Source organism: Rhinopithecus roxellana, chromosome 4, assembly GCF_007565055.1.
Source record: "Rhinopithecus roxellana isolate Shanxi Qingling chromosome 4, ASM756505v1, whole genome shotgun sequence".
In the NCBI taxonomy this organism is placed as follows: Eukaryota; Metazoa; Chordata; class Mammalia; order Primates; family Cercopithecidae; genus Rhinopithecus; species Rhinopithecus roxellana.
In genome coordinates this window covers 33315909-33343590 of record NC_044552.1, presented here as the reverse complement: position 1 = coordinate 33343590, position 27682 = coordinate 33315909, and the positions used below count along the sequence as shown (strand labels likewise).

Here is a 27682-nt window from a genome sequence, read left to right as displayed (position 1 = left end):
AGAGAAACCCAAAGTAACCAGTTCAGATTTTATGCAAGATTCTGTCCTAATAAACTTCTATAGACAATGAATTTTCCCCACATTGTTGTATAAAACTTTGTGGTTTAATTTTAGTTGCCTCCTTAGATGGTCATCTGAAAATGATTATATATTTAATTAATCTAAGTGTTTATTCTGAAGGATCATAGGAAAAATATCTGTCAGAAATGCTTCAGTAAATGCATTTTAAATAATGTAATTATAAATTATGTAAATAAGATAATGTAAATAAGATAAAATAATGTATCATATAATGTAAATATATACTTTTTATAATGTAAATAAGATAAAAACGTAGCCATCACTTTTCAATCCTGTATGCTGGACTTCAGACTGAAACATTTAGAACTCGATTGTGTTCAGAGGGGGTCATTTTCTTCTATTAAAGTTTCATGCATTTCTGTTCTTTTACCAGATTTAAGCTGCTTATTATTAATAGTAACATAAAATGGTTTCTTCAGAAGCTTGGGAAATAATAAACAGCCTCATTTAGAGAGCACTCTGGCCTGGATTTGGTCCATGAACTTATGGTTGTGAAGCCGTCTAGTGTCCTTAAGACCTCGAAGATCCTTTAAGAGAGGCTGTTTGGATTAGGTGCCCCATGATGTGTTTGCTTCTTGCAAAGTTTGGTTTGAAGTAATTGGAACAAGACTGTGAACAAAGCCCTGAGAATCATAGAACTGGGAAGGATCTCAAGAGATCCCCTTCCTTAGCCCCTGTATCCAAGGAGGAGAATTTGCAAATCATTCAAGGCAGGCAGCTGCTGATCCTGTTTTAGTGACACATCCAAGAGTGGGAGTCCTGATTGTGCCAAAGTGACTGTTTTAGAAGAAAGCACCCAACATTCTTGTTTTCCTGTCACACATGAAATGTGAACAATGATGGGTGGGATACCCATTTGGTTTCTTAGGTGGGTGATGGTGTGAGGGGATTGCTTATGACATTTCAAAACCTGGAAGATGCTGATATTTAGTTTAGTTTTTTATTGATTTCTTTTCTTTCTTTCTTTCTTTCTTTTTCTTAAATCGGAGTGTTACTCTTAGCATTTATCTGAGTCACTTTATAGCAGCATTTGCAAAACTCAACATTCCATGGAAGGCAAATAATTAATCTGAAGTAAACTAGTGAGGGCCAGATGGAGTGGTGGTATCTGTGCTTAAATTGGGGAGCACAGATCCTGGGGACTAAGACCACGCAGATTGATTATTTTAAAAAAGACAGTGTTGACCAAACAAATACTCTGCCAGCTATATTTTGCCTGTGGGTCCCTTTCTTTGTGACTCTAGTTTAATAGCCAGTATGCCCACAGATGTATAAATTACCAGTTAATCCATGTTTGCAGTTTCATTTTTCTCACACACAAAAAAATTTTGGTTGTATGGGGTAACTGTTTCTAATCTAGATATTCTTGGCCTTGGATATTCCTTTCCAAAATGATTGATGATTTGGTTTAGGTTGACGAAGACTAGCCATGTAACCTACTTTATTTCTCTATCAGGATTTACAACCAGATCAATATATCATAGAAGTGAAGCTGTAAAAGATCTTAGAATGACCTCGCCAGAACATGCTTTTATTGTATTTTATTTTTATTTTTATGACATTTTATTTTATTTATTTATTTATAAGTAAAGACATGGTCTTCTTGTCACCCAGTCAAGGTTAATCAAGTAATCAAGGTTACTTCACAGTAACCTTGAAGTCCTGGGATCAAGTGATCCTCCCACCTTAGCCTCTCGAGTAACTAGGACTCCAGGAGCACACCACACACCCAACCAATTTTTTTTTTTTTTTTTTTTGGTAGAGACAGGGTCTTGCTATGTTGCCCAGGCTGATCTCAAACTCCTGGGCTCAAGCAATCCATCTGCTTCCTGTGCTAGAATTACAGGCATAAGCCACAGCCCTGGGCCAAAACATGCTTTTAGAAGGGATCAGTATCTAAACTAGGGGAACTAAACTCAGATGCCTTTACGCAGGACTTCTATGTTGTACACCTCCAGGGGGCGCGCTTCACAGTAGCCTACACAAATGGCTAGGCACTGCACAAAGGTGAGGGGGCACTGGCATTCACATGGACTGCACGGTGATTATGCAGTGATGCAGCCCTGCTTTCAAGTCTAGGCAAGTAACATACCTTTAGGAAGCAGTTGATTCTAAGATGTTAGGGAATGTTGGGGACCACGGCAAACTGAAGAACATGTCTCACAAAAAGGTATTCAAATTTAGTTAAGTTTAAACATTCCTGTAGGCAAGTTTTACGGTCAGCTTGAGATCCTTGCTCTAAATCAAGGACTAAGAGGTATCTTTCAGATCTCTCTGGAAACTTTGCAATAATTATGATTCTCTTGGTTGCATATAACTGAATTCCAACTCAAAGCAGAGAGGATTTCTTGTCTCACCTAACTGGTTTAGCTCAAAGAAGAATTGAAGGAAGTGATATGAAAATCCGGGTCCTTGGCCAGGCATGGTGGCTCACACCTGTAATCCCAACACTTTGGGAGGCCGAGGTGGATGGATCATCTGAGGTCAGGAGTTCGAGACCAGCCTGGCCAGTGAGGCGCCCCCGCCCCGCTGTCTCTACTAAAAATACAAAAATTAGCTGGGCGTGGTAGCAGTTGCCTGTAGTCCCAGCTACTTGGGAGGCTGAGGCAGGAGAATCGCTTGAACCCAGGAGGCGGAGTTTGCAGTGAACCAAGATCATGGCACTGCACTCCAGCCTAGCAGACAAGTAAGACTCTATCTCAAAAAAAGAAAAAGGAAAAAAGTTAAAAAAACATTAGCCAGGCACAGTGGCTCATGCCTGTAATCCCAGCACTTTGAGAGGTTGAGGTAGGTGGATCACCTGAGGTCAGGATTTCAAGACCAGCCTGGCCAACATGGTGAAACCCTGTCTCTACAAAAATACCAAAATTAGCTGGGCATAATGGCAGATGCATGTAATCCCAGCTACTCAGGAAACTGAGGCAGGAGAATCACTTGAACCCGGGAGGCGGAGGTTGCAGTGAGCCGAGATCGCGCCATTGCACTCCAGCCTGGGTGACAGAGGGAGACTCTGTCTCAAAAAAAAAACAAAAAAAACAAAAAAACATAGATTCTGTGTCTTCTACCCCGAGTGTTCCACTGTGCTTGTAATCCAGTACTAAGCTAAGTCAGAGTAGCATTGCAAGAAGAGTGAAATTGACACCATACCTCCACCCTCTTCCCCTAAGCCATTGCCAATCCGATTAAACCTTCTCTTTGCAGGACAGGTCTATCTTAATTTACTTTTTGACTTTTGACTCATGGTCAACTTTTAAGGTGCTGCTTCACCTGTCCCTCCTCTCTCAAAAATGAAATCAGCCCTACCCAGTTCTCTAAGTCCAACCTGGTCCTGTCTAAGAATAGTTTGTGTCACTGTTTTTCAGAAATACCTTGGAGGGAATTCTTGGGGTGGACAAAATGTAGTTAGAAGACCTCTGCTGACATCAATTATAAAATCCATGGTCCTATTACTATATTTTGTTTCTTTTTTTGTTTGTTTTTTCAACTATGCTGTCTCTTTGAGGGACTATAATTTATGTCTTGTTTTTTGGTTTAGTGAACTAAATTATTACTACAATAATGATTTGTTGTTGATTACTTTCATTTAGACATTGTATCTTGGGATTCTTAAAGCCTTTGCATCTGGAGGTAAATAAGATGAAGTCTCACTTTGTGCAGATCCTCCAGACAGTATTCTACTTGGAGCCTAGTTAAACAAAGAGTAATAAAAATGGAAAAACTAAACTTTAAGATGACTTGTATTTTTTTCTAGCATGTAAATGTGTTGTGTCTGGAGTAACACTTCAGTTTATAATCTCCAAAAGGGTTGAGGCTTTATTTTTGTTTTATTCATCCAAATATTAAAAGATAAGAAATGACAAACTATCTTAGCTTTATAATTTAAACTTCTAGGAAAAGTGCATTTTGCAAATGGAAGGAGAGAATTTCTACAATGGAAATTTCCTCTGATCATCAAACTCTGGGTTTATAAAGGGTTGATTTATTTACATATCAGGACTGTCTCTAGCTAAGATGGATTAAGCAGTAGCCTGCATTGTTGATTTTAGGAAGTTCAGAAATACTTCTGAACAAAAATGTTCATCTCACTCTTCATTGCTGAAATGTATCATTAGCTTTTCATTCCTTTTATTAATTACCATTCTCTCTGTCTTTTAAAAATACTACTGAAAAGATAGTATACACATATGGTTATTAACAAGTGAGTATAGACTCTTCTTTACTATTTTATTGTTACAACGGCTTTGTTGCGATGTAATTCAAATACTAAAACATTTACTCTTTAAAATATGCAATTTAGTTATTTTTAGTACAAATGTGCAACCATCAATCACCATTATTTAATTTTAAAACATTTTAATTACCCCCAAAAAGAAGTTCTGTACCATACCCATTAGCAGTCACTCTCCATTTTCCCTTCCTTCTAGCCCCTGTCAAACACTAACCTACTTTCTATGTCTATGGGATTTTCTTATCCTAAACATTTTCTAGAAATAGAATCACAATATATGGCCTTTTTTGGACTGGCTTTTTAAAATTTAATGTGTTTTCAAGTTTTATCCTTATTGTAGCATGTATCAGTACTGCCTTCTCCTTGCCAAATAATATCCGATGGAATGGATATAGTACATCTTGTTTATCCACTCATCAGTTGACGGTCACTTTGTGGTGTTTCCACTTTTTGGCTAAATAATGAATAATGTTGTTGTGAACATTCACTACAAATTTTTGTGTGGACACATGTTTTTAATACTGCTGGGTATATACTTAGCTGGGTCATATGGCAATACTAGGTTTACATTTTGAGGAACTGTAAGACTGTTTTCCAAAGAAGCTGTACCATTTTACATTTCCAGCAACAATGTATGAAGGTTCCAATTTGTCCACATTGTCACCAGCACTTCTCATTGTCTCATTTTTTTGTTTTAGCCATGCTAGTGAGTGTGAAATTGCATCTTATTGTAATTTTGATTTGCATTTCCCTAATGACTAATGATGTTGAGCATCTTTTCATATGCTATTGGCCATTTGCATTTCTTTTTAGAGAAACGTCTATTCAAATCTGTTGCCCACTTTTTAATTAGATTGTCTGTCTTCTTATTATTGAGTTGTCTGAGTTGTAGGATTTCTTTGTATGTTATGGATTATGGATACGATGACAAGTCCCTTGCCACATAGATATGATTTGCATACATTATCTCCTTTGTGTTGTCTTTTCACTTACTTGATTGAAACACAAAAGTTTTTAATTTTGATGAAGTGCAGCTTATTTTTTTCCTTTGGCTTTTTGTGCTTTTGATGTCGTATCTAAAAAACCATTGCCTAATTTAGCCATGAAGATGTACTCCTAAGTTTTCTTCCAAGATTTTCTTTTAAGTTTTATCTCTTACATTAGGTCTGTGATTCATTTTGAGTTAATTTTTGTACATGGTCTGAGGTAGGGGTCCAACTTTATTCTTTTGCATGTGGATATCCAGTTGTCCAAGGATCATTTGTTAAAAAGACCATTCTTTCCTCCATTGAATAGTGTTGGCACCCTTGTTGAAAATCAACTGATCATAAATATAAGGGTCTATTTCTAGATTCTTAATTTTATTTTATTGATCCATATATATAGCCTTGTGCCAGTATCTCTCTGTCTTAATTATTCTAGCTTTGTAGTAGGTTTTGAAATAGGGACGTGTGAGTCATCTACCTTTGTTCTTTCTTTTCAAGATTGTTTTAGCTATTCTGTGTCTCTTAACTTTCCATATAAATTTTAGAAGCATATTGTCAATTTCTGCAAATAAGCCAGCTTGAATTTTGATAGAAATTGCATAAATGTAGATCAGTTTAGGGAATGTTGCTATCTGCACAGTGTTCACACTTGTATCATACAACCCTGCTGGACTTGTTTCTTCTCATAATTTTATAGTAAATTCCTTAGGATTTTCTATATACAAGATTATGTCATGTGCAAATAGAGAATTCTATATCTGGCAATATTATTCTCAAGAATGAAGAAGAAATTAAGGCATTCCAAGATAAACAAAAACTGAGCAAATTTATCGTCTGAACAAACTAGCCAGTAAATTTAGACAAGATAATGAAATAAATTTCCTTAAATTCCTTGAACTCCTTGGTCTCCCAGCCAACATACAAGGGTCCCTACATATTTGTTGGGGCACACCTTCAATGCTGAGGAAGTTTGTAACACTGTCTTTCTTCTCACTTCCTATTTGTGCAGTCTCAAGGCCAGCCAGAGATGAGTTCTAATGCCCTTCTCGAGTCTTTTCTGGGCATACATATAGTCCTGAACATGTGTGTGGCCTTCCTGACTCCCAGGAATACATCAGAGTTTTTTGAAACCCCTTATGCACATCTTATTTCACAGATTTTTCTAAGTTTTTTGTTACGTTCTTGTTTACTTCACTGGCATTGCAGCTTTGCCAGCTGGGATGTTAAACACTTGCCACTGATTTTTTTTCAACAAATACCCCGAGGACAGGGATGTTCACACTAAGTGAACTCTGAATCAGGTCTAACAAAGACAAGTACTGTGAGTGGAGCTTTTCTAGAGAGCTCCCAGACGGGTCAGAGAGTGGCAGCTCTTTGAGGATGCGGCATTTTGAGGAGCCCCAAATCCATACTGCCCCCTATAGTGGTTGCTAGGCTGCTGGATTTCACAGCTCCAATGTTTCAAGGCTGTTGTTTTTCAAGGCTACCATGGAGCTAGGGAGAGGTGCTGGGAATGTTCAAGTTAAAATACCACAAAGCACATGGTTCCTACTGAGTTTAGCTGTTTGTCTTACATAAACACTTCATGGATTGGTGTGAGTCTTTGAATAATTTCCAGAGTTCTGAAAAAGTTGATTTTGACAACTTTTGCCACTGGTATTATTGTTCTTGTGGAGTAATGGATTTTCAAAGATCATTATACCTCTATTTCTCTTTCTTTATTTTTAACTAGTATTTTTCCTTAGGACAGATGAGACCAGAAGCACATGAAAAAGCCTAGTGTTCACTGAAGAGTGGTTACAAGATTGAGTTGGAATGGAGGCTCTGCAGAAGGGACTGGAGACAAATTTTGCCTGATTACATTTCCTTATTTAATGTTTAATTGTAGCAATGTAATAAATAAATAACCATGGGAGTATACATAGGTCGAGCCTTACCCTTTTTATTTTACAGTGTTCTGTGAAGCTATGCCATCTGGTTTTCCATCCCACAGTAGATGGGGGTGGGGGGGCACATATTAGAGACAGACATACTAGGACAACTGGCAGTGAGAAAGAAGATTTTAACATAAAAATGTAGACATAACAATTAGCAGATGCCAACGTAGTGTACTACCTACTCACTTTTCATAACCTATATCTATATCAAAATGAAAATGTTAATTTGTGCTCTGTATTTTTTGTTTTTCAAGACAGATAATGCCTAGTATATTTTACATCTATTCTTTCTATCAAAAATCAATAAAATGTTTAAGGTTAGATATTTAAAATTTTAGACTTCATATACCTAGAGCATTTATGGCCAAGAAATAGATATCCGAATGCTATTGCTAATGGGACATCGATATTTCATTGGTAACAAATTCTGTTGAGGAAAAAGATTCTTTAATTATATATCTAAATTCATCATAGTTCCAACATCTTAAAAGTTGAGAATTTCAACAGTATATTGTCTCCATGTAAAAACACATGAAGAAGAATGATTACACTCCTCAAAAGCAGAACACTGAATCACACAGTTATAATACTTTCTTGCGCATTCCCTGTACTAACTCCATTACATTTGTAAGCACCAATAACACTTCCTACCTACACAGCAAAAGATGCATTGACTTGTTGCTGAAGATATTGTTAGTTTAATAGTTGCATAAGGTGCTCAGGACTTAAATGACCACTTCAGAATAATCTCCAGTCAAAACCGTGTGTTTTAAGAAGCCCTTATAGTGATAGATCACTCAACACACAGGCATGAAAGCATATGAAACAGAGAACTATAGATAGGATGTTGACAGAAGTAATAGGGCAGGAATTCTAATATGAACAGTGAGGGGTGAACTCAGAGGAGCCATCTATCAAAAAATCCACCCACAACATGGGGACCAATAGCTGATGTCATCATAGCTGGTTTAATGAAAACATCTCAGAGATCAAGGAGCCACTTGTATCAAAAAACGAACATAAAGCTACAAAAGTTTACTGTTCCATGTAGCATAGATTAAAGACACAGTTTTGAAAGTCTACATCATTGCATGCATATTTTTAAAAGCTTATATTGTAGGTGGTGCTCTTCAAAGGCTGAGAAGATCCAGCCTTTGGGTTCTTAAGACCACCATCAAATCAAGGGCCACTCTGCAGGGCTGAAGAATATATACCGACTAGCATCTTCTACCAAAAAGTCATTCCAAGAAAAGAGAGGAGGGGAATTCCTAGAGGATTTTCAGCTGGTGCTTAGTATTAAGTAGGGAATTACATTACAAGGTATATGGTGGCAAACAGAGTGTGTTCCTCCTGCTCTAGGAAGTGACTACAATTGTGAGTGTTTATACCATGTGAGGTACCAGGTGTCAGGTTGACAGTTTGCCAAATTACAGGTGTTATTTCCCCATAACTTTTTTTCAATATATTCTTTGATTCAGGTCCAGTGTTTACTAAAAGACGAAGTATATAATTAAGATGACTGAACTCCATTTGCGTGACATGTCCTTTCTTAGAGAACAGGATTGATGTGCTGCTGTTCCTAGATAAAAATGTAAATTCTAGCTAGATATTCACATATATAAATTTTAATAGATATTTCTATAAAGTGTTTTTAATAGTGTTTAATAAGATTGTTATTAGAATACAAGCCATTTAATTCATATGCAGTTAGCCATGTTGATGTATTAAAAGTGTGTCATTTCTTTATTGCAGTGTCCTGGAAGGTTACAATGGTACTATCTTTGCATATGGGCAAACAGGCAGCGGGAAGACATTCACTATCACAGGGGGTGCAGAGCGTTACAGTGACAGAGGCATTATCCCAAGGACACTGTCATACATTTTTGAACAGTTACAAAAGGTATGAAACTTTTTGTTCCTGTCATTTTGTATTTGATATATTCAGCAAAAATTTACTGAAAGCAGGAAATTTATTATGACATTTATTTTATTGTGTCTAAATGATAAAGTCTTATTGTGTCATAACTCTGGCCTTTACCTTTAAGGAAAGGTTGGGATTTTGCTGTAGAAGTGAAAATTAAGAAGGTGCTTCTCATTAAAGGGCTGCTGTTTCAGCAAAGGCTCCAGGAGTGTTCCTTCTGATATATGCATGAAGGTTGAAAGAGCAGACCATACCTTTTACCAACTAATATCTTACATTCCTCAAGAAACAGGAATGTTTTCTTGTGAAAGCAGACCTTTCTTTTAGCTACTGAAACACTAAACAGGACAGTATGATTGTTACTATTTTACACTTGATAGAAGCCCAGAGGAATTTACCAGAGTACAAATACCATTGCAATTATTATCATTGTAAGAAAGAGTTATCTATCTAGATTATATGTATCATTTATTGAGTGCCTCAAAATGCCAGTAGCTTTATCACTTTTACTAGTATTTAATAGAACATATAATGCAACTTCCCAGTTCATCGTTGGGAAAACTGAGCCTCAAATACTTTCCTCTGGGCCCACATCCTATAAGTAGCTGATCTGGAGTTCTATCCCAAGTCCACCTGATGCCTGACTCTGTGCTGTGTGCCATTATATGTATTGCTCCTATACCTTGGACTGGCTTTATTTTGTTGGTTGTGTTCAAACAAATTCCCTATAATGAGTCACATACCTTCTCTGAGTTTCAGTTTTCCCTTCGGTGAAAGCAGAGATTGAATTGTATTAGAGAATCTCCAGTGTCCCTACCAGTTCCAGCAATTCCTTGGTTGTATTACTTCTGTATAATGAATGTCTTAACTAGGTCAATGGAACAGTCACTCCAAAATTTCTTGACTGTATATTGTTTGTATTTTGAGTTGCAAAGATGAGAAGAAATTGCTGAGATCTGCATAATTCTAATTGCCATCCATAAAGTAGCAATTATCCATTAGTTCAGCTCATCTTTCTCTAGCTCAAACATGCCAGCTTTGCATGCCAGAAAATTTGGATGAGAAAGGATTGAGTGTAGCATATATGTTGGATCCAAAGCCCTTTTTTCATTTACTCACTTATTTCTGACATTGCCTGTTTTGTTCCCACATTTCACAACCTGGGAATATAATTCCTGATAGCTTTCATTGCTGTGGCCTAATGTGGAATCTTTCTGCCTTAGAAAGATCACTGGAGGTGCAGGTCAACCTGGTTCTGAGAAAGTGTACTGCTTACAGCATATGGCCTTGGGACAGTTAGTTAATGCCTCAGTCTTACGGAGTTGCTCCGAGGGGCTGAACATACTATGTTTAAAGATATTGTCCAGTTTCTTGCACACAGTATATGCTCAATGCATGATAGTTATTATCACAGCCAGTAATATCCATATATGGATATTAATGTGGCCAAGTGATCCCTGACCAATTTCAGAGAACCCTTGAAACTCTCAAAAAAAAGAAGCCAAATCCCATGATTAAGTTAAATAGAATAAATTCATCCTCTCCCAAAGGAAAATATTTTTTGTCCCTTTAAAATTGTTATCTATGGTTATTAAAGTACAGATCCAAATGTCTAAATGTCTCCTTAGTACTTACCATTTGTCAGGTTCATTGTTTTAGATCTGTTTGTCATTTACATTACTGTAAACTCCATTTCATTCTGAATGATCCTATATATCTTCCTGGACTTATAGTGAGCCCATTGGAGCCATTTAAAGCCAGGGAAACTCTTTTTAAATGGACATATTTTCATCATGGGGCATAACACATTCATTATAATCAAACAGCTGTGGTGAAACTGGTCAAGCAACTTGAAGTGCATCATGAAGTCTGTTCATATTGTATAGCTGGAAAATGCAGCCTGGTACTCAGAGGTCCTCAGCTGATTGCCTCAGAGAGGTACATGGAGCTCTCTAGAATTCTTAAAGGAAACATTTGACCTATGCAAAGTCTTCATTTCAAGATACAGTAAGAACCCAGTGCATACTGGGTCCTGAAATGTCTATGGGTATGATAGGAGCACATTTTCACTGATTTTAAGAGAAGAAAATTGATGCCATTTATTTTAGAAATCACTGCTCATTATTTTTGAGTATTGTGAGGTTCAAACTTGTTTTGGGGCAGGAGAAGAAAAGGCTGTCTGCAGGAAACATGTGTGTTACATTACAGTCTGGCAATCCTCAACACTAAAAAGGAAAGGTAGCTTGCCACATAGCTCAGTGAATTTTAAGTGTATTTTCCAATAAAAGTCCAGAAAATGCAGAAGCTGGAAGAGCCAAAGACATTATCCCTATCATCTCAGGGCAGTGGACCTGCCATTTTCCTGACATTTTATGATTTATTCTAATTTTTGGAAGAAGAGATTTTCTCCACTGCAGATAAACATACAAGTTGGCTGTCCTTTTTGCTTTTATTTTCCTTTCCTTTTGTATTCATATACTGAATTCTCCATTTGAAGGCTTCTAGAAATAATAATAACTATAGCAATAATAATAGCAACAGGAGCAGCAATGATTCATTGGTATCTCTTATGGGCCACACACTTTTGTAAGATTTTAAATATAGAATGTTATTTCTCTGTTAAAACAGAATGCAAGATCAGGGCTATTATCCCCATTTTTATGGTGAAACAACTGAGGATAAGGGTGTGGGATTATTCTGTTATAAATGAGTTCCAATATGCAAACTCAGTTCTTATCTGATGCTAAGAAGAACTCAGAAATGTATACTAAACTCTCCAATCATAATCTCTGGTTTATTTCAGATATTTTGGATAAATTTTAAAAACATGTTGGTTTAAACAGGATCTCAGAATGTTGGTGAAATATCCCCTAGGGCCTTTGATGTGCTCCAGAGAGGGACAGAGTTTATGTATATGTTGACCATGGAATACTGTTTTCCAGGAGTATTCCATGGAATATTTTAGAAACATTGGATTAGACTAACAGCCACACAAAATCTTTTTAGTGTTTATAGTCTCTGATACCTGTGCTAAGCCAAGTTATAACCCAAAGAATTATATTGAAATAGTACCTTTACTAAACTAGGATACTAATGTAATCAATGGGCCATTTGTTGGGATAAGCTTTGGAGTCACCCACATCAGAAGAATTTTCAGCATTAGGCTGAAAAAAAAAATTGCTTAGTAATCCAGTCCATGTTGTCATCTTCACAGAACACCAGAATATAGAATTTCAGCTGTGGCTTGAGTGTTTTTATTATAGTCATGGAAGGCTGAGAGTTGCTTTACTTGTTCATGTATAATTTTGTTTTTTTGAAATGACAGTATCTTTTTTTTTTTTTTTTTTTTTTTGAGACAGAGTCTTGCACTGTCGCCCAGGCTGGAGTGCAGTGGCGCAATCTTGGCTCACTGCAAGCTCTGCCTCCAGGGTTCACACCATTCTGCTGCCTCAGCTTCCCGAGTAGCTGGGACTACAGGCACCTGCCACCATGCCTGGCTAATTTTTTGTATTTTTAGTAGAGACGGGGTTTCACTGTGTTAGCCAGGATGGTCTCAATCTCCTGACCTTGTGATCCGCCCACCTTGGCCTACCAAAGTGCTGGGATGACAGTATCTTTATTTGGATAATTGGAGCCATTTTAGAACCAAAGAATCATTCATTTTACAGCGAAGAACACATAGGGATTTATTAGCCAACTTCCTCACTTTAATGGGTTTGAAAACTAAGGCCTGACGTGGTAGAGGCTCACCTCTAGTTAGAGTAGGAGTCCAGCTTTTTATTTATAGGCCACTGTTCTCTCTTCTATCTCTGTGACTTGGTCCTCTCTCCCTTTGAACAAACCCTATTAAATGGATTGCCTTGGATATGGGTGAGAATCAATCAGGAAGGTCATCCTAAGCAAATTCTCTGTTAGTATACACTCTGACACCCTGACAACCTGCTTGCCACAAGATACAAATTTACTCTCCCCTTATGAGAAGCATGATAATATTTGCAGAAATTGAAGCATTTGTATTTTTGGAGGAACAAAAAGAAGGTGCTATTGTTTGATATTTTGTATTGAAAACTGAACTTTCTCAAGAGTTGAAAAAATTCATTACTTCATTCCACCTCAAAGGGATTGGGTCATTTTGTCTATTGGCAGAATTGAGACTAGGACCAGGCACCTTGACTTTTAGCCTCATTACATTGATGCCTATGTCATTGCATTTTAGCAATGACCCACCAAAAACATTTCTCTCTAACTAATAGCTAAATATCCCTGATTTGCCCTCTTGGGCCAGGAAAATTAACTCCACAGGTGAGGTATTGGCGGTGAACTATTAATGTCCGCTTATACCTGACTAATCAACTATTGTCTGTCCTCTGGAACTCACTTTCATTGTTATCTATTTATGTCATCAGAAAATATTGAATATTAGAAAAGTAGAAAAAGAATTATGATTACAGATGGAAACTATTTTGCTCCTGAAATTTTTAAACCAAATTAATGATCTGTGTTCTTTTTTATGAATAGAGTATTCACAGAATATAAGTTTATTTTTTTAGTAACCTTTTTTTTTGGTCTGGAAAGTAAAAAATGGTATGTTATACAGTTCTGCAACCAAGTTGGCTCATTGTAAGTGTATATTGACTTTTTATGTATAATGTGGAACCAATAAAAAATAATAGACTGAAGTTGCTTGTAATCATGGGTGTTGGCCATTAAAAAAAGCTTCATGCATATGGTAACTGGCAACTTGAAAGTGTCACGAACTGAAAATGTAAACCATATAAAGTGAGAGAAAAAGAGAGAAACTGTAAGGAAACTGAGTGCTAAATGTGTTCATCTTCATCTAAGCAGAATCATTATTTATAATCAATAAATAATATCCTTTCCCTTTTCCAATCAGGACAGCAGCAAAATGTATACAACGCACATTTCCTATTTGGAAATCTACAATGAATGTGGTTATGATCTTTTGGATCCAAGACATGAAGCCTCCAGTTTGGAAGATTTGCCGTGAGTAGCAGAACAACAAAGAATGGAGGGAAATTACTTTCAGATGTTCTCTTCAATTGTTTTCTTTGAAATTTTGTATGTTTCTGGTCTCAATCATAATTAGCAAATACTGGATAACTGAATTTTTTTGTAATATAATGGATATTTTTTTCAGTTATGACAAATGGACAGTAGTGATGGGAACTAAAATTGCCTGAAACTCATTTCTTGGGAAAATCTCTTTTGGAGTTGGCAGAAGAGAGTGCAATGAATTTTCTCTAAGACTGGGTGCTTAGAGGATTGATGGGATATGACAGTACTACTTTCTTCCTGCCACATGAAACCCTGTTGCTTCTCTAATTGTGGCCTTTTTCTGAGAAGAAGGTATTCAAATTAGAGTTCAAGCAGCAGTAAGAGAATCTGAGACAGAAAATAACATTTTTACGTTTTCCTCAAATGCTTCTCTACTATGGTTAATGCTAACTTTGGCAATCATTTGATCAGATTGGCACTGATTGTTTCATGACTGAAATTTAAATAGCATCTTCAAAGTTTATCTAATAATGGAGCAAGTTACCCTGCCAGCATTTATATAACATTGCTCAATGTTTGTTTGAATATCTGCCTATATTAGACATATATTAATTGGTAACTGTTCATATACTTTTGTTCAGACATCTTCATATATCAGAAGTAGCCTATAGCCAAGAAAATGTATTTTTATATTCTTATTAAAAACTCTAGTTTAGAAATACATATTCATTCTCTACCAAAAAGATTAACAATCAGTTGATTATTATAATTTGCAAAGAAATTAAGAAGACATAATAAAGAAAATAAGTTATACTGTTTATACCACCTTTATATGTATTCTTCCTTTAATGTTGGTTGAGAATTTTTGCGTATTATCTCTTTTATGCTTCAAATATTTATGAGAGGGACTTAAGAAATGGGACTGTTATTTTTACTCTAAATATTTGTATAAGAATTAAGAGAAAGGAAAGATTACTGAATCCATACAAGAAAATGGGCTTAATAGAACTATTAGCAGTAAGTTTACAAAAAAAGTAAAACTCTTTACCTAGGAAGGATAGGAACAACATTAAAGACATGAAGGTGTGGTTGGAAAGTAAGCATATTGAGGAGTGCTATGGTCTGAATGTTTGTTACTCTTGCCACCCCAAACCTAATCACCATGAAGATGGTATTAGGAAGCGTGGCCTTTGAGGAGGTGATTAGGTCAAGAAGGTAGAGCCCTCATGAATAGAATTAGTTTCCTTGTAAAATATGCACACGAGACTTGTTTCATTCCTTCTACCATACTGAGGACACCAGCAAGAAGTCAGAAGTCTGTAACCTGAAAGAGGGTCCTCACCAGAACCTGACCATACTGGCACCTTGATCTCGTACTTGCCAGCCTTCAGAACAGTGAGGAATAAATTTGTGTTGTTTATAAAGCCACCCAATTTATGGTATTTTGTTATAGCCTGAATGGACTAGGACAAAGAGTTGTTGGAAATAAAAGCAGAAGGGCCAACTGAAGCCTATTTTTGGAGAGACTTGAATGATAGGCTTTTACTGTGAGATTGAACTTTATTCCAAAAAGTGTCTTAGTTTTCTAGCCTCTAGACTAACCAGCATACCTCCAGGCTAAATCTTGCTTCAAATTGCTTTTAGCAAGTAACATGTACACCTAAGAGTTTGAAGGCTGTTAACAATAATCCAGGAATTAAGAACTTAGATATGATGAACATGGAGGAGGAGAGAGGAACTGAAGATATGCAAAGAAGTGAAATAAAATAACTTGATTATATCCAGCACCTTGGATTTGATATAATTTGAAAAGAAATGTACATCATAGAAGGTTGGTGTACTCTTCATTTTCCTAATTGAGGAGATGAAGCCCACAGAGGTATGACTTGGCCAGTGTTTCAAAACTAATTGGTTAGTGTTAGAACAAAGATGAAAAACCAGATATTCTCGCTTTCATGGCAGAGTAGCAAAAAGAGCTTCAAAAAAAATTTTTTTTTTTTTTTAGTTGTTGTTGTTGAGATGGAGTCTCACTCTGTCGCCCAGGCTAGAGTGCAGTGGCGTGATCTCAGCTCACTGCAAGCTCCGCCTCCCGGGTTCACGGCATGCTCCTGCCTCAGCCTCCCGAGTAGCGAGTAGCTGGGACTACAGACACCCGCCACCACGCCTGGCTAATTTTTTGTATTTTTAGTAGAGACGGGGTTTCACCTTGTTAGCCAGGATGGTCTCGATTTCCTGACATCGTGATCCACCTGCCTCGGCCTCCCAAAGTGCTGGAATTACAGGCATGAGCCACCGCGCCCCGCCAAGCTTCAAAATTTTTATAGTGGGGCCTAGAGAATTAAGGAGTCATTGACTTAAAAGGAGATTTCCATTAGAAAGCTTGACTGAGTGATGATAATAAATTTTACATAGATAAGTTTGCTGTCTAAGGATGTCATACTAGGTGTTTATATTTACAATAAATTCCTCAGAGGTAGGAAGTATGCCTTGCTTGGTTTAGTAGTCTCTCTACTGCCTAAGCCAGAATAAGTCCTTAATAACTTTTAAAAATTATTTGTTGAATTGAAACTGTGAAGTAGACATTTTGAAATGAGAGTGTAGAGGGAGAAGAACAGAGCATGAGCTCTTTTCATCTGAGTCTAACCGACATGATTTGGTGCAGCCTAACAATGGGAAGAGCTAGGAATGAGAAAAGTCCATTGAACTCTTAAGAGAGGTAACATAATATATAGAAAAAAAAGTACTTGATGAAAAGTCAGGAAATTTGGGTTCCAGTCCTAGTCCTACAGTCTTAGGTAAATTATTTCATTTTTCTGGATTTCTCTATTTATAGAATGTGGGCATCGGATTAAGTAATATTTAACAATCTTTCAGCCTCCAATGTCAAGAGTTAAAAAGACTGGTGCCCTTCACAGGAGACGACTTAGTTGTTGAGTTTTCTATCCTTCACAAAAGAAGAAAAAGTGATTTCAGTATTTTCAAATGGGCTTCTTTTCGAAAAGAGCAAGCCTCTTGAGAGCAAGCACAATGCCTTAGTCCACCCTGTGTCCTCCACGTTTCTCAACATGACTGGCATTCAGCAGTCATTCTCAATGCTGGTCAGATTGTCTCCAGGGATGTTGCTAGCTTTCATCTTCAGCGACTTCCCCTCCTTTAGTAGCTTTGTCCTCTTGTTGGAGAGTTCACTGACTCAAGTTGGAAGTGACTTCAGTTATAAAACAGTTGTTTTCAAGAAACTTCCACACACATACACAAAAGTGGTCTAAAACAGTTCTTCTTCTTCTCACATTTTGGACTGTAATTACATGACGACAAATACCATTAAAATAAAAATGTCATTAAGAAAGAAGAGTCCCATATCCAAGTCAATAGTCTATTACTTTGAATATATTCACTGCTATAAAATTTTAGAACAATTCAAGAATTGGATAGCCCTTTGCTGTGGAGATAATGCAGTTTGACTGGTATTGAATCTGCTAGTTTTCTGAGGGCCTTAGAAGAGTTTGCCTTTTACTAAGATGCTAAAATAATTATTTTTAATGAATTTTTTTGCTGTACTTGGATTAGATTAAGCATATGTGCTATTAATTACACACTCTTGAACTGGGGCATACTATAACTCTGAAATTCTAGCTGTCTGGTTGACTGATTTCATTGTTGTGAGCTGAAATGTCTCAAACACTTTGAATGCCTTCTAAACATAGTAGGCAAAATGTCTGTTGACCTTGGTCCCCACTTGTAGTCATCCATTTGAGGGACAATGGCAATATACCCATTTTATCTCTTTTGCATTCTTATACTAGGCTTAACTATATAAAATCAAACGCAGGGTCATGTTGGTGCTGCACAATTATAGCCATCAGTAACAGCTTCCTTACCATTGAGTGACACAGCATCCCCAAATGTCACCTGCAAGACACTCTTTTTACATACACTCTGCCTTTTCTTTTTTTTTTTTTTTTACATTCTAAGGTGTACCACTTGTCTGCTCTTGCAGAACTTTTGCCTATAAACTGTCTGTGGATTTTGTATATATTATGTCAGGGCACTAAACTAAAGTCATTTGCTTTTTTGCAAATGTTGCTATAGTCATTTGTTTAGTAAATATGAGAAATACTGACATCTAAATTAACAATCAAAAATGATTATCCAAACTTAACCAAGATGAAATACATTGTTGTTCAATAACTATTATAGAAATTGAACTCATCATTTTATAAGTTTCACAAAATGAAATCTTTAGGCCTAGATTGTTTCACTGGAAAATCTACCAAATATTTAAAGAAGAATTAACACCAATTTTGCATAATGTCTTCCAGGAAATAGAAGAGAGAACAATTCCCAGGTTATTCTATGAGTCTAGTATTGCTCTGATACCAAAACCAGGCAAAAATTGTACAAAAAACAAACAAACAAAAACTACACACTGATATCTCTCATGAACATAGTTCAAAAATCCTCAACAAAATATTGGCAATTGAATCAAAAAATGTATAAAATGAATACTGTATCAAGACCAAGTGAGATTAATTCTAGATTGCAAAGCTAGTTCAACATTTGAAAAGCAATCAGTGTAATCCACAGGCTAAAGAATAAAAATTATATGAAGCTCAGAAATAGTATTTAACACCCATTCTTGATAGAAATCTCAACAAGTTAGAAATAAGGAGAATCACCTCAATTTGTTAAAGAGTATCTACAAAATCCTACAGCTGACAAATATGTAATGGTGAAAGACTGAATGTTTTCTTCCTAAGATCAGAAACAGTGCAACAATGTCCACTCTCACCACTCTTCTTCAATATAGTATGGAAATACTAGCCACTGCAGTAAAAGAAAAACAAGAAATAAAAGACATACATATTGTCTACTAAAATATCCCAAAGAATTTGCAGTCTCTTCTGAAAAAAAAAAAAAAAGAAGCAGAGGGAACACGTTCTAACTCATTCAGTAAGCCCAGCATTATGCAAACACCAAACGCAGACAAATGCATTATAAGAAAGGAAAACTCAGGCTAATATCTCTTGTGATCACACATGCAAAAATCTTCAACAAAATATTAGTAAATTATATTCAAAAATGTATAAAAAGAATTCTATTCTACAGCCAAGTGAGATTTATTGAAGGTGTGTAAGACTAGTTCAACATTCAAAAATCAATTAATGTAGTCCATGGCATGAACAGTCTAAAGAATAAAAGTCATATTATATCAATAGATGCAGAAAAAATATTTAACAAAATCCAATATCCTCTTATGATACTCTCAGGAAACTAGAAATGGAGGAAATGTTTTCAACTTGATAAAGAATATCTATAAAATGCCAGTAGGTAATATTATATATAATGATGAGAAGCTAGATGCTTTCTCCCAAGATCAGGAACAAGGCAAGGATGTCCCTCTCACCACTCTGATTCAACATTGTACTGGAATTCCTAGCCAATGCAATAATACAGGAAAAAGAAATTAAAGTTATTGAGAAGAAAGAAATACAACTGTCTTTGTTGACAGATGATATGATTATCATGTAGAACATCTCAAAGAATTGACAAATTCCTGGAACTCATAAGTGATTATGGCAAGGTTGCAGAATACAAGGTTAATGTACAAAAGTCAATTGTTTTCCTACATACCAACAATAAATAATTGGAATTTGAAATGTAAAACACAATACTGCCTACCTTTGCATCAAAAAAAGAAATATGTATAAATCTGACAAGATATGTACACGAGCTATATGAGGAAAACTACAAAACTGATAAAATAAATCAAAGAATATCTAAATAAAAAGATATTCCATGTTAATGGATAAGAAGATTCAATATTATTAAGATGTCAGTTCTTTCTCACTTGATTTGTAGATAAAGTATAGATCAATTTAATCTAAAGCAAATTCCTAGTAAATTATTTTGTAGATGTCAATATAATGACTATAAATTTTACAGGAAAGGCAAAATATCCACAATAGCCAACACAATACAGAAGAACAAAGTCAAAAGACTGACATCACCCAACTTCAAGACATACTATAAAGATGGTAATTAAGGCAGTATGATAATGGCAAGAGAACTGACAAATGTATCAATGGAACAGAATAGAGAGCCCAGAAATAGACCCTTAAAAATATAGTCAACTGATTTTTGACAAAGAAGCAAAAGCAATTCAATGGAAAGGGGATAGGCTTTTTTATAATTAGTACTGGAGCAACTGGATATGCACACGTGAAAAAAATGAATCTAGAGATGGACCTTATACCTTTCACAAAATTAACATGAAATGAGTCATAGACCAGAATGTACCATGGAAAACTATAAGTCTTCTAGAAGATAACATAGGAGAAAATCCAGATGACCTTGGGTTTGCCAATGACTTTTTAGATGCAACACCAAGAGCATGACCAGTGAAAGAAAAAAATTATAAGTTGAACTTAATTAAAATTAAAACTTCTGTTCTGTGAAAGACACTGTTAAGAAAATGAAAAGACAAGTCACGGGCTGGGAGAAATTAATTACCAAGCACATATCTGATAAAGATACAAATACACAAATAATTTTTATATCTGAAATATACAAAGAATTTTAAAAACTCAACAATAAGAAAATAAATGCACCAATTTTAAAAATGGGCAAAATATCTGAACAGCCACTTCACTGAAGAAGATACACATATGGCAAATAGCGTATGAAAAGAAGCTCAACATCACCTGTCATTAGGGAATTGCAAATTAAAACAGTGATATACCACTACTTACAAATTAGACTGGCTAAAATCTAAAATACTAACACCAAATACTGGCAAGGATGTGGAGCAACGGGAACTCATTAATTGCTGGTGGGAATGCAGAACGATACTACCACTTTGGAAGACAAATTGGCAGTTTCTTAGAAAATTAAACATACGTTTACCATACAATCCAGCTACTGCATGCCTAGGTTTTTACCGAAATGAGTTGAAAACTTATGTCTACATAAAAACATTCCCACAAATACATATAGCAGTCTTATTCATAATTGCTAAAAATTGGAAGGAACCAAGATGTTCCTCAATAGGTTAACAGATAAACTATAGTACATCCATATAGGGGAATATTATTTGTCAATGAAAAGAAATTAGCTATTAAGCCACAAAAAGACATGGAGGAAATGTAAATGCATATTGCTAAGTGCAAAAGTTAGCATGAAAGTCTACATACTGTATGATTCAAACTATATGGCATTCTGGAAAAGGCAAAACAGTAGAGACAGTGAAATGATCAGTGATTGTCAGAGGTTGAGGGGGAAGGGTAGAAGAATCAATAGGTGAAGCACAGGGGTGGGTGGTTAAATTGTTCTATATGATACTGTGATGGTGAGCACATGACGTAACACATTTGTCAAAACCCACAGAATTTACAATAAAAAGAATGAACCCTGATGTAAACTATAGGCTTTAGTTAATAAGATGACAACAAAAAGGAATGAACTATTGAGACAATCAACAACTTGAATGAATCTCCAGGGAAATATGTTGAGTAAAAAAAGCCAATCCCAAAAGGTTTACATGCTGTATGATTCCAGTTGGTGAACAGATTAGTGGATACAGGGTTAGGGAGGGGAGGGGAATGGTTGGACAAGGTCAACACAAAGGATCCTTGTGATGATGCAGTGTTCTGTGTCTTCACGTGGCTCTTGGTACACAAAGCTACCCATGTGATAAAATTGCATAGAACTAAATGCACACACAGACACACACAAGGGAACATAAGCAAAATTGGGGAAATTACACAGAATTAAATATTAAATGCACACACAAACACATGCAAGTGAATACAAGCACAACTGGGAAAATTGCATAGAACTAAAATTATACACACACACATACACATAAATGAGTACAAGCAAAGCTGGAAAAATATGAATAAGATTGGTGGATTGGATTGCCAGTGTCCTGGTTGTGATATTTTAATACTATAGTTTTGTAAGATGTTACCATTGGGAAAAACTGGGCAATGGGTGTATGAGATTTCCCTGAATTATTTCTTATAGCTATATGTGAATCTATAAGTATCTCAAAAAGTTTAATTTAAAAAGTAATTGGCTATATATTGTATATAGACAAACATATGCATATACACACATATATGTATTAAACCTATTCTGTATTTAGAAATTTTTTAGTGTTTCAAATCAAAATAGAAATTCTATTTTTGAAAGCTTCTTATGTCACACGCTATAAAGGGAATATAGTTAGAATCTAAGTTTGTCTCATGAAGTTAAACAGGATAACTGTTGGTCTTAGCTGTAGAGAAAATAGTCACCTTACTTTAGTATAATTTTAGTATTCCTAAATAGGGAAGCATATTCCACTTAAGATTCTACGATTGTCATGGTTATTGCTATAAAAAGGAGCCAGTAAACTCCAGCATTCAGTATTGAAATCTTGGCTGTGTTGTATTTTTTGAATAATTTGTCATCAAAGGGGAAAATGTCTCCAAATGTTACATTTAAGTCACCACATTTCTAATACCAACTGGATAGAAAACACTGCTAAGTGATGCAGGAGTTACAAAAAAATTAATGCACAGTCTCTGCTCTCATGGCTTACAGTCTAGTCATGTGAATTCATTCATGTATTCAGCAAACATTTGTTGAGACCCAACTTTGTTCCAGACATTGTGGTAGGCACCATGTTTGCTAACGTAGTCCCTGTTTCCCTGGAACTCATAGCAGAGAGGATAAAGCTAGTATAAAATAGCATAAGGTGGAATATGAAAAACATTGTAAGAGCCAAAAAAAAAAAAAAAAAAATGACAAGAGCTCACAGGAGAAAGAAATCACATCAATGCAAGAGATCAGGCAAAGATTCACAGGGAAGATGGCAGATGAAATCATCCTTGAGGGAAGGGGTAGGACTTGGGGCAGTGGAGTGTCGCTTTTGTGCGGAAACAAAGATAGAGAAGTTGAAGCATAGGGCTTGTTCTGTGACAGTTAGTAGACCTGTTTGACTAGAACCCAGTAAGGGAGTAGACAGGAGCATTAAGACTGGCAAGGTATAAATGCAAGGATTTGGTAGGCAAGGTGTAGCCCTTGGAGATTTTGATTCCAGGACATAGTGTAATTGGAACTGCCTTTTAGGAAGAAAAATCAGTTAGTAATATGTAGCACTGGAATGAGGTGGACAAGAGTCAGAGCATTGTGGGAAGTTACTAGGACTGCTTAGGTGACAGCGGGAGTAAAAAACAAAGGAACAAAATTGGAAGGCATCATAATCCAGTGGCTTGAAATTTAACTAAGTGTAAGAATCACCTGGGATGATTGTTAAAAATGCTAATTCCTGGCTTCCATCCGCAGAAAATTCAGATATGTTTGAATAAATATCCCAGGTGATTCTAATGCAGGAGGTTTGCCTTAATGCCTTCCCTCATCCACCTAGGGGAAGTTGTTTTCTGAAATACCAGGAAAATCTCTCCAAAGAGGATAGCGAATCAGTATTTATTGAGCACTTATTTTATGACAGTTTTTATGCTAAAGACTGTGCATACATTATCTCATTTAAGGAAGTAGGTATTATAATCCATGTTTTATGGTTGACACAACTAAGGTTCACAGAGATTGTGTGATGTTTCTCCAAGGTTTCATGTCTGCTAAGAGCTAGAACCAGGATATTAACCCTGTTCTATTAAACATCAGAGCTGGGGGTTCTGATGTCCTTTCCTAAGAGATCCGTGTCATATCCCAGTACTCCACCTGAACTCTGAGCAGACTGCAGTTTCTAGGTTTCTTTAGGCCTCTGGAGCCACTTGTGTCGGTCTGAGTGAGCCAAAGCTTGTCTATTTTAGCCCCATCTGGTGCATGTCAGACTCTCTGCAAAAGTCTGAAAGTAAATATTCTTGACCTCAAAGGGCTCTGGTTCTAATAGAACAGACTCATAAACTGATCATTTCAGTTGTGCATAGTAAGTGATAAGATGCCCTAGATTCTGTGGGGGCAGAAGAGGGGAAACTGATTTCAACCTGGGGGTTCAGAGAAGACTGGAGTAGGCTTCACCATATTATGGTCTCCGACCTCAGCTGGGCCCTCAGCCTGCAGAGCAACACATTGATGTGCCTGGTGCTTTTTGTTCCCATCCTTACAATAATTTTACCAGATATTCATCTCTTTGGTCAACTACTACCTGCCCCAAATCTCTTTGAAACCCATTGTATCCCTGTCTCAGAAAGAATATGAAAACTGTCAAACATAAATTTCCTCAACTTCCTGCCTGTCACCCTTTTTCTCACTTACCTACTTTCCTCTAGTCTCAGGAACTCTGTCCTTTTGGAAGCCAGTTCTCCCCCCTACACTTTGGGCCGTCCTTGCATCAGGCCTAAACCTGTTTTGTTTGGCCTACACATTTTGTGTTTAAAATTTTTTTACTTAGTGCTTTTAGATGAGGCATGCATCCTTCGGTTCTTACTACTACCTTTTGCATTACATGTTTCATTTGTGTTATTTTTTTTCTGGCTTCTATGGGGATTTGAGGGGACTCCTAGGCCTATAAGCATAGATCTCAAAGTTAAAGCTAACTCCAGTCTTTTCTTAAACTGAGTTAATTACTGACACAGCTGGAACGGCAGCCTCTTGAGGAGTTAGGGGTGCTTTCCTGTAGGATGATATGAGTAACCAGTGACCAGTGATGTTAAGTCCTACTCTATGTCTTGGCCAGGGACTGTGTACCTTGAGAACTGAAACACTGCCAGTGATCATGATGAAGGGAATAGAAAGCCCCTCTAGCCTGAAAATGACATAATTCCACACAAAGTCTAGCCCGACCTACTAGAGTAATAACAAGGGGGAAAGCTGGCTTCCTCTACTCTCAATAGCCAGTTGAAGGAGATTGTTCTCAATATCAGAAATGTCTTAGACAATTAGGAGGTTGTCTTAGTCAGCTTGGATTGCCATAACAAAATACCATAGACTGGGTAGCTTAAACAACAGACACTTACTTCTCACAGTTCTGGAGGCTGGGAAGTCCAAGGGCAAGGTGCTGGCAGATTTGGTGTCTGGTGAGGGCTCTCTTCCTAGCTTGCAGATTGTTGCCTTCTCACCTGGTGGGGAGAGAGAGAGAGAGCTCTTGTTATAAGGATACTAATACCATCATGGGATTGGGACCCCACCCTCATGACTCATTTAAACCAAATTACCTCTCAAAAGCCCCACCTCTATATATCATCACATTGGGAATTAGGACTTCAACATATGAATTTGGAGGGGACACAAACATTTAGTCCATATAATAGAAATGTTAGCTTTCACGAACCATTGTTTGATAAGTGATGTGTGGAAGGATAGGAAGAAACAGCTTCAGTGTTTTCACTCGTATCTGGAATGTAGAAATATATCTGTGATATTCAGAGCTTTTAGTGACATGAGATTAATTAATGACAGGAAAAACACTGTCACCTCAGTCTGTTCCATTTTTCTTGTGCTTTGTGTATAAACAAATGCATACACTTTCTTCAGCCATTAAGAGGTGAAATACACATTCTAAACTGTATATTAGTATGGATTTGTTTTGCTTTGACATATTGTCCTGTTAGTCTCCACAGTTGCTTTATGAATTGATTTGTTCTGATAGGACATCATTTTCAGATAAAGCAAAACCTCAGGATTATTTAAACAGCTTTGAATGATTCTAAGCTTGCCTGATCACTTTATTCTGTTCTTTAGAAAAACGTACAGGGTTTAGAAAACGTCTATTATAGCTTAACTGATAGAGAAAAAAATTATTACAACCTTTTGAGAGTGTTAATACCATGTATTACCAACAATTTACCATATTGCAAGAATCTCAATTAGCTCTTTTGAGTTTAATTTATATTATAAAGAATTTAAGCTGTATTTGTCTCTTCAGTTAACTTACCATTTAGTTGGAAAATGGAATATACACATGAAACACCTGAAGAAGCTTCTGCACCACACTCGACTGTCCCACTAATGATGTATGTACATGCGAAAAGAGCATACACATGATTTAGAGCTGCAGTCGTCTCATAAAAGGAGCTCACTTCAGCCAGTTGTTTCCTGTCACTACCTACTCAGGCCCCTTTTAACACCCCCATCTCTGCTCCCACAACTCTCAGTGGTTTCCTTATTTTTCTGACGTATGGCAAGTTCTGACTGAGCCAAGAGCTGACAGTGTTGTGGAGGTAGGAGCAGAGCTGAGCTGGCCCGAGAGAGGGGACACATGGGAAGAGCCTTTAGAATGAAGTCTAGGTGAGGGAAGTGAAGAGATTACATCAGATGACTAGAGGAGTTATCTGGGCCAGGTGATGAAAGTCACAAACAGCATATTAATCTCTCTGCTCTGGAACTTCCATAGCAGTTAGCCTATGTGTGATTCTGCAGTTAATTCTAATTGGCTTTGTGTTTTTATATTGAATAAAATATAGTAGTTGAAGATGTTCTACAAAATGAAAATTAGTTACTATGAAACAGAAATAAGACTGATCGTATTCAGACCAAACGGCCAGCTATTATCTATTAGTATTTGTCTAACTCGATCTAAGAAGCAAGCTCTAGGAATAATCCATTTAGAAAAGTAATGGCTAAATAGATCTCTTTTACAATAGAAAAAGAAGGTAAAATGCTCAGGAAATGTTCAAGAACTTTGTGAACAAGATAGTACATTTTTCTGTGAAAGTAAAAGAAGACTTGAAAATAGATAGTTATTAATCTGTTTCTGAGTGTGCAGTATGAATATCTTAAAGGGGTATCCTCATATTAATGCATAGGTTCAATGAAATTCCAAACAAAATCACAGAGGCTTTAAAGAACATATATATGATTCCAGAGTTTATCTGAAAGGATAGACAACCAAGAAGAACAAAGAAATTTTCAAAAAGTGGAAAAGTGAGATAAAATTAATGACATTATCTGTTCAAATTAAGTAAAAATTCTAATAATGAAATCATGTTATACTACTTCTAAATTAAATAGATGAAGAAAAGCAAACAGATTAAACCAGAATCATATTCTATACCATGTAATCATTTAATGTAAGTAGAGGGAAGAATTCTTCAGTCAACAGTACTGGACATTTGTGTTAGTAAATTAACAACTGCAGGTAATAGCAGCCTAACTTACAATGGCTTAACCAAATAGTCTGTTCCTTGCCACACCCCAAGCCTCACCTCTCCCACACCACCACGTGGACCTTAAAGATTCTAAAAATAGGCAGGGAGGGTTGCTGTGAAAGCTCCAGGATGCCTTCAGGGCTTCCTTTCATCAGTCTGAACAGCCATTCTTAGTGGGCAGCTTTAGTCATCGTGCAAAATGGCTGCCTCACCTCCAGCATCTCGTGCACATTTCTGGAAGGAAACAGGCATCTGCTGCCTGAGGCTGCTCATGTCCAGGAAGCTCCATCCAGTGACTTTTACTTCTTTGTCACTGACCAGAATTTTGTGATATGGGCAGCCCTAGTTGCAAGAGAGTCTGGGAAAGTCTGGTGTTTTTAAATAATTCCCTGAACAAAATCAAAGCCTAATAGTTAGGGAGA

The 27682-nt window shown here is 36.5% G+C and overlaps 1 protein-coding gene across 3 annotated transcripts in view; it reads left to right on the top strand.

The window, feature by feature from the left end:
* Nucleotides 1–27682, top strand: part of KIF6 (kinesin family member 6) — a 385185-nt gene that overhangs the window by 75217 nt on the left and 282286 nt on the right. For all 3 annotated transcript variants that reach the window (XM_010389731.2, XM_010389732.2, XM_010389733.2), the window contains exons 4-5: nucleotides 8985–9132; nucleotides 14048–14157. In XM_010389731.2, coding sequence (XP_010388033.2) covers nucleotides 8985–9132; nucleotides 14048–14157 — 258 coding nt within the window. The remainder of the gene's footprint in view (nucleotides 1–8984; nucleotides 9133–14047; nucleotides 14158–27682) is intronic.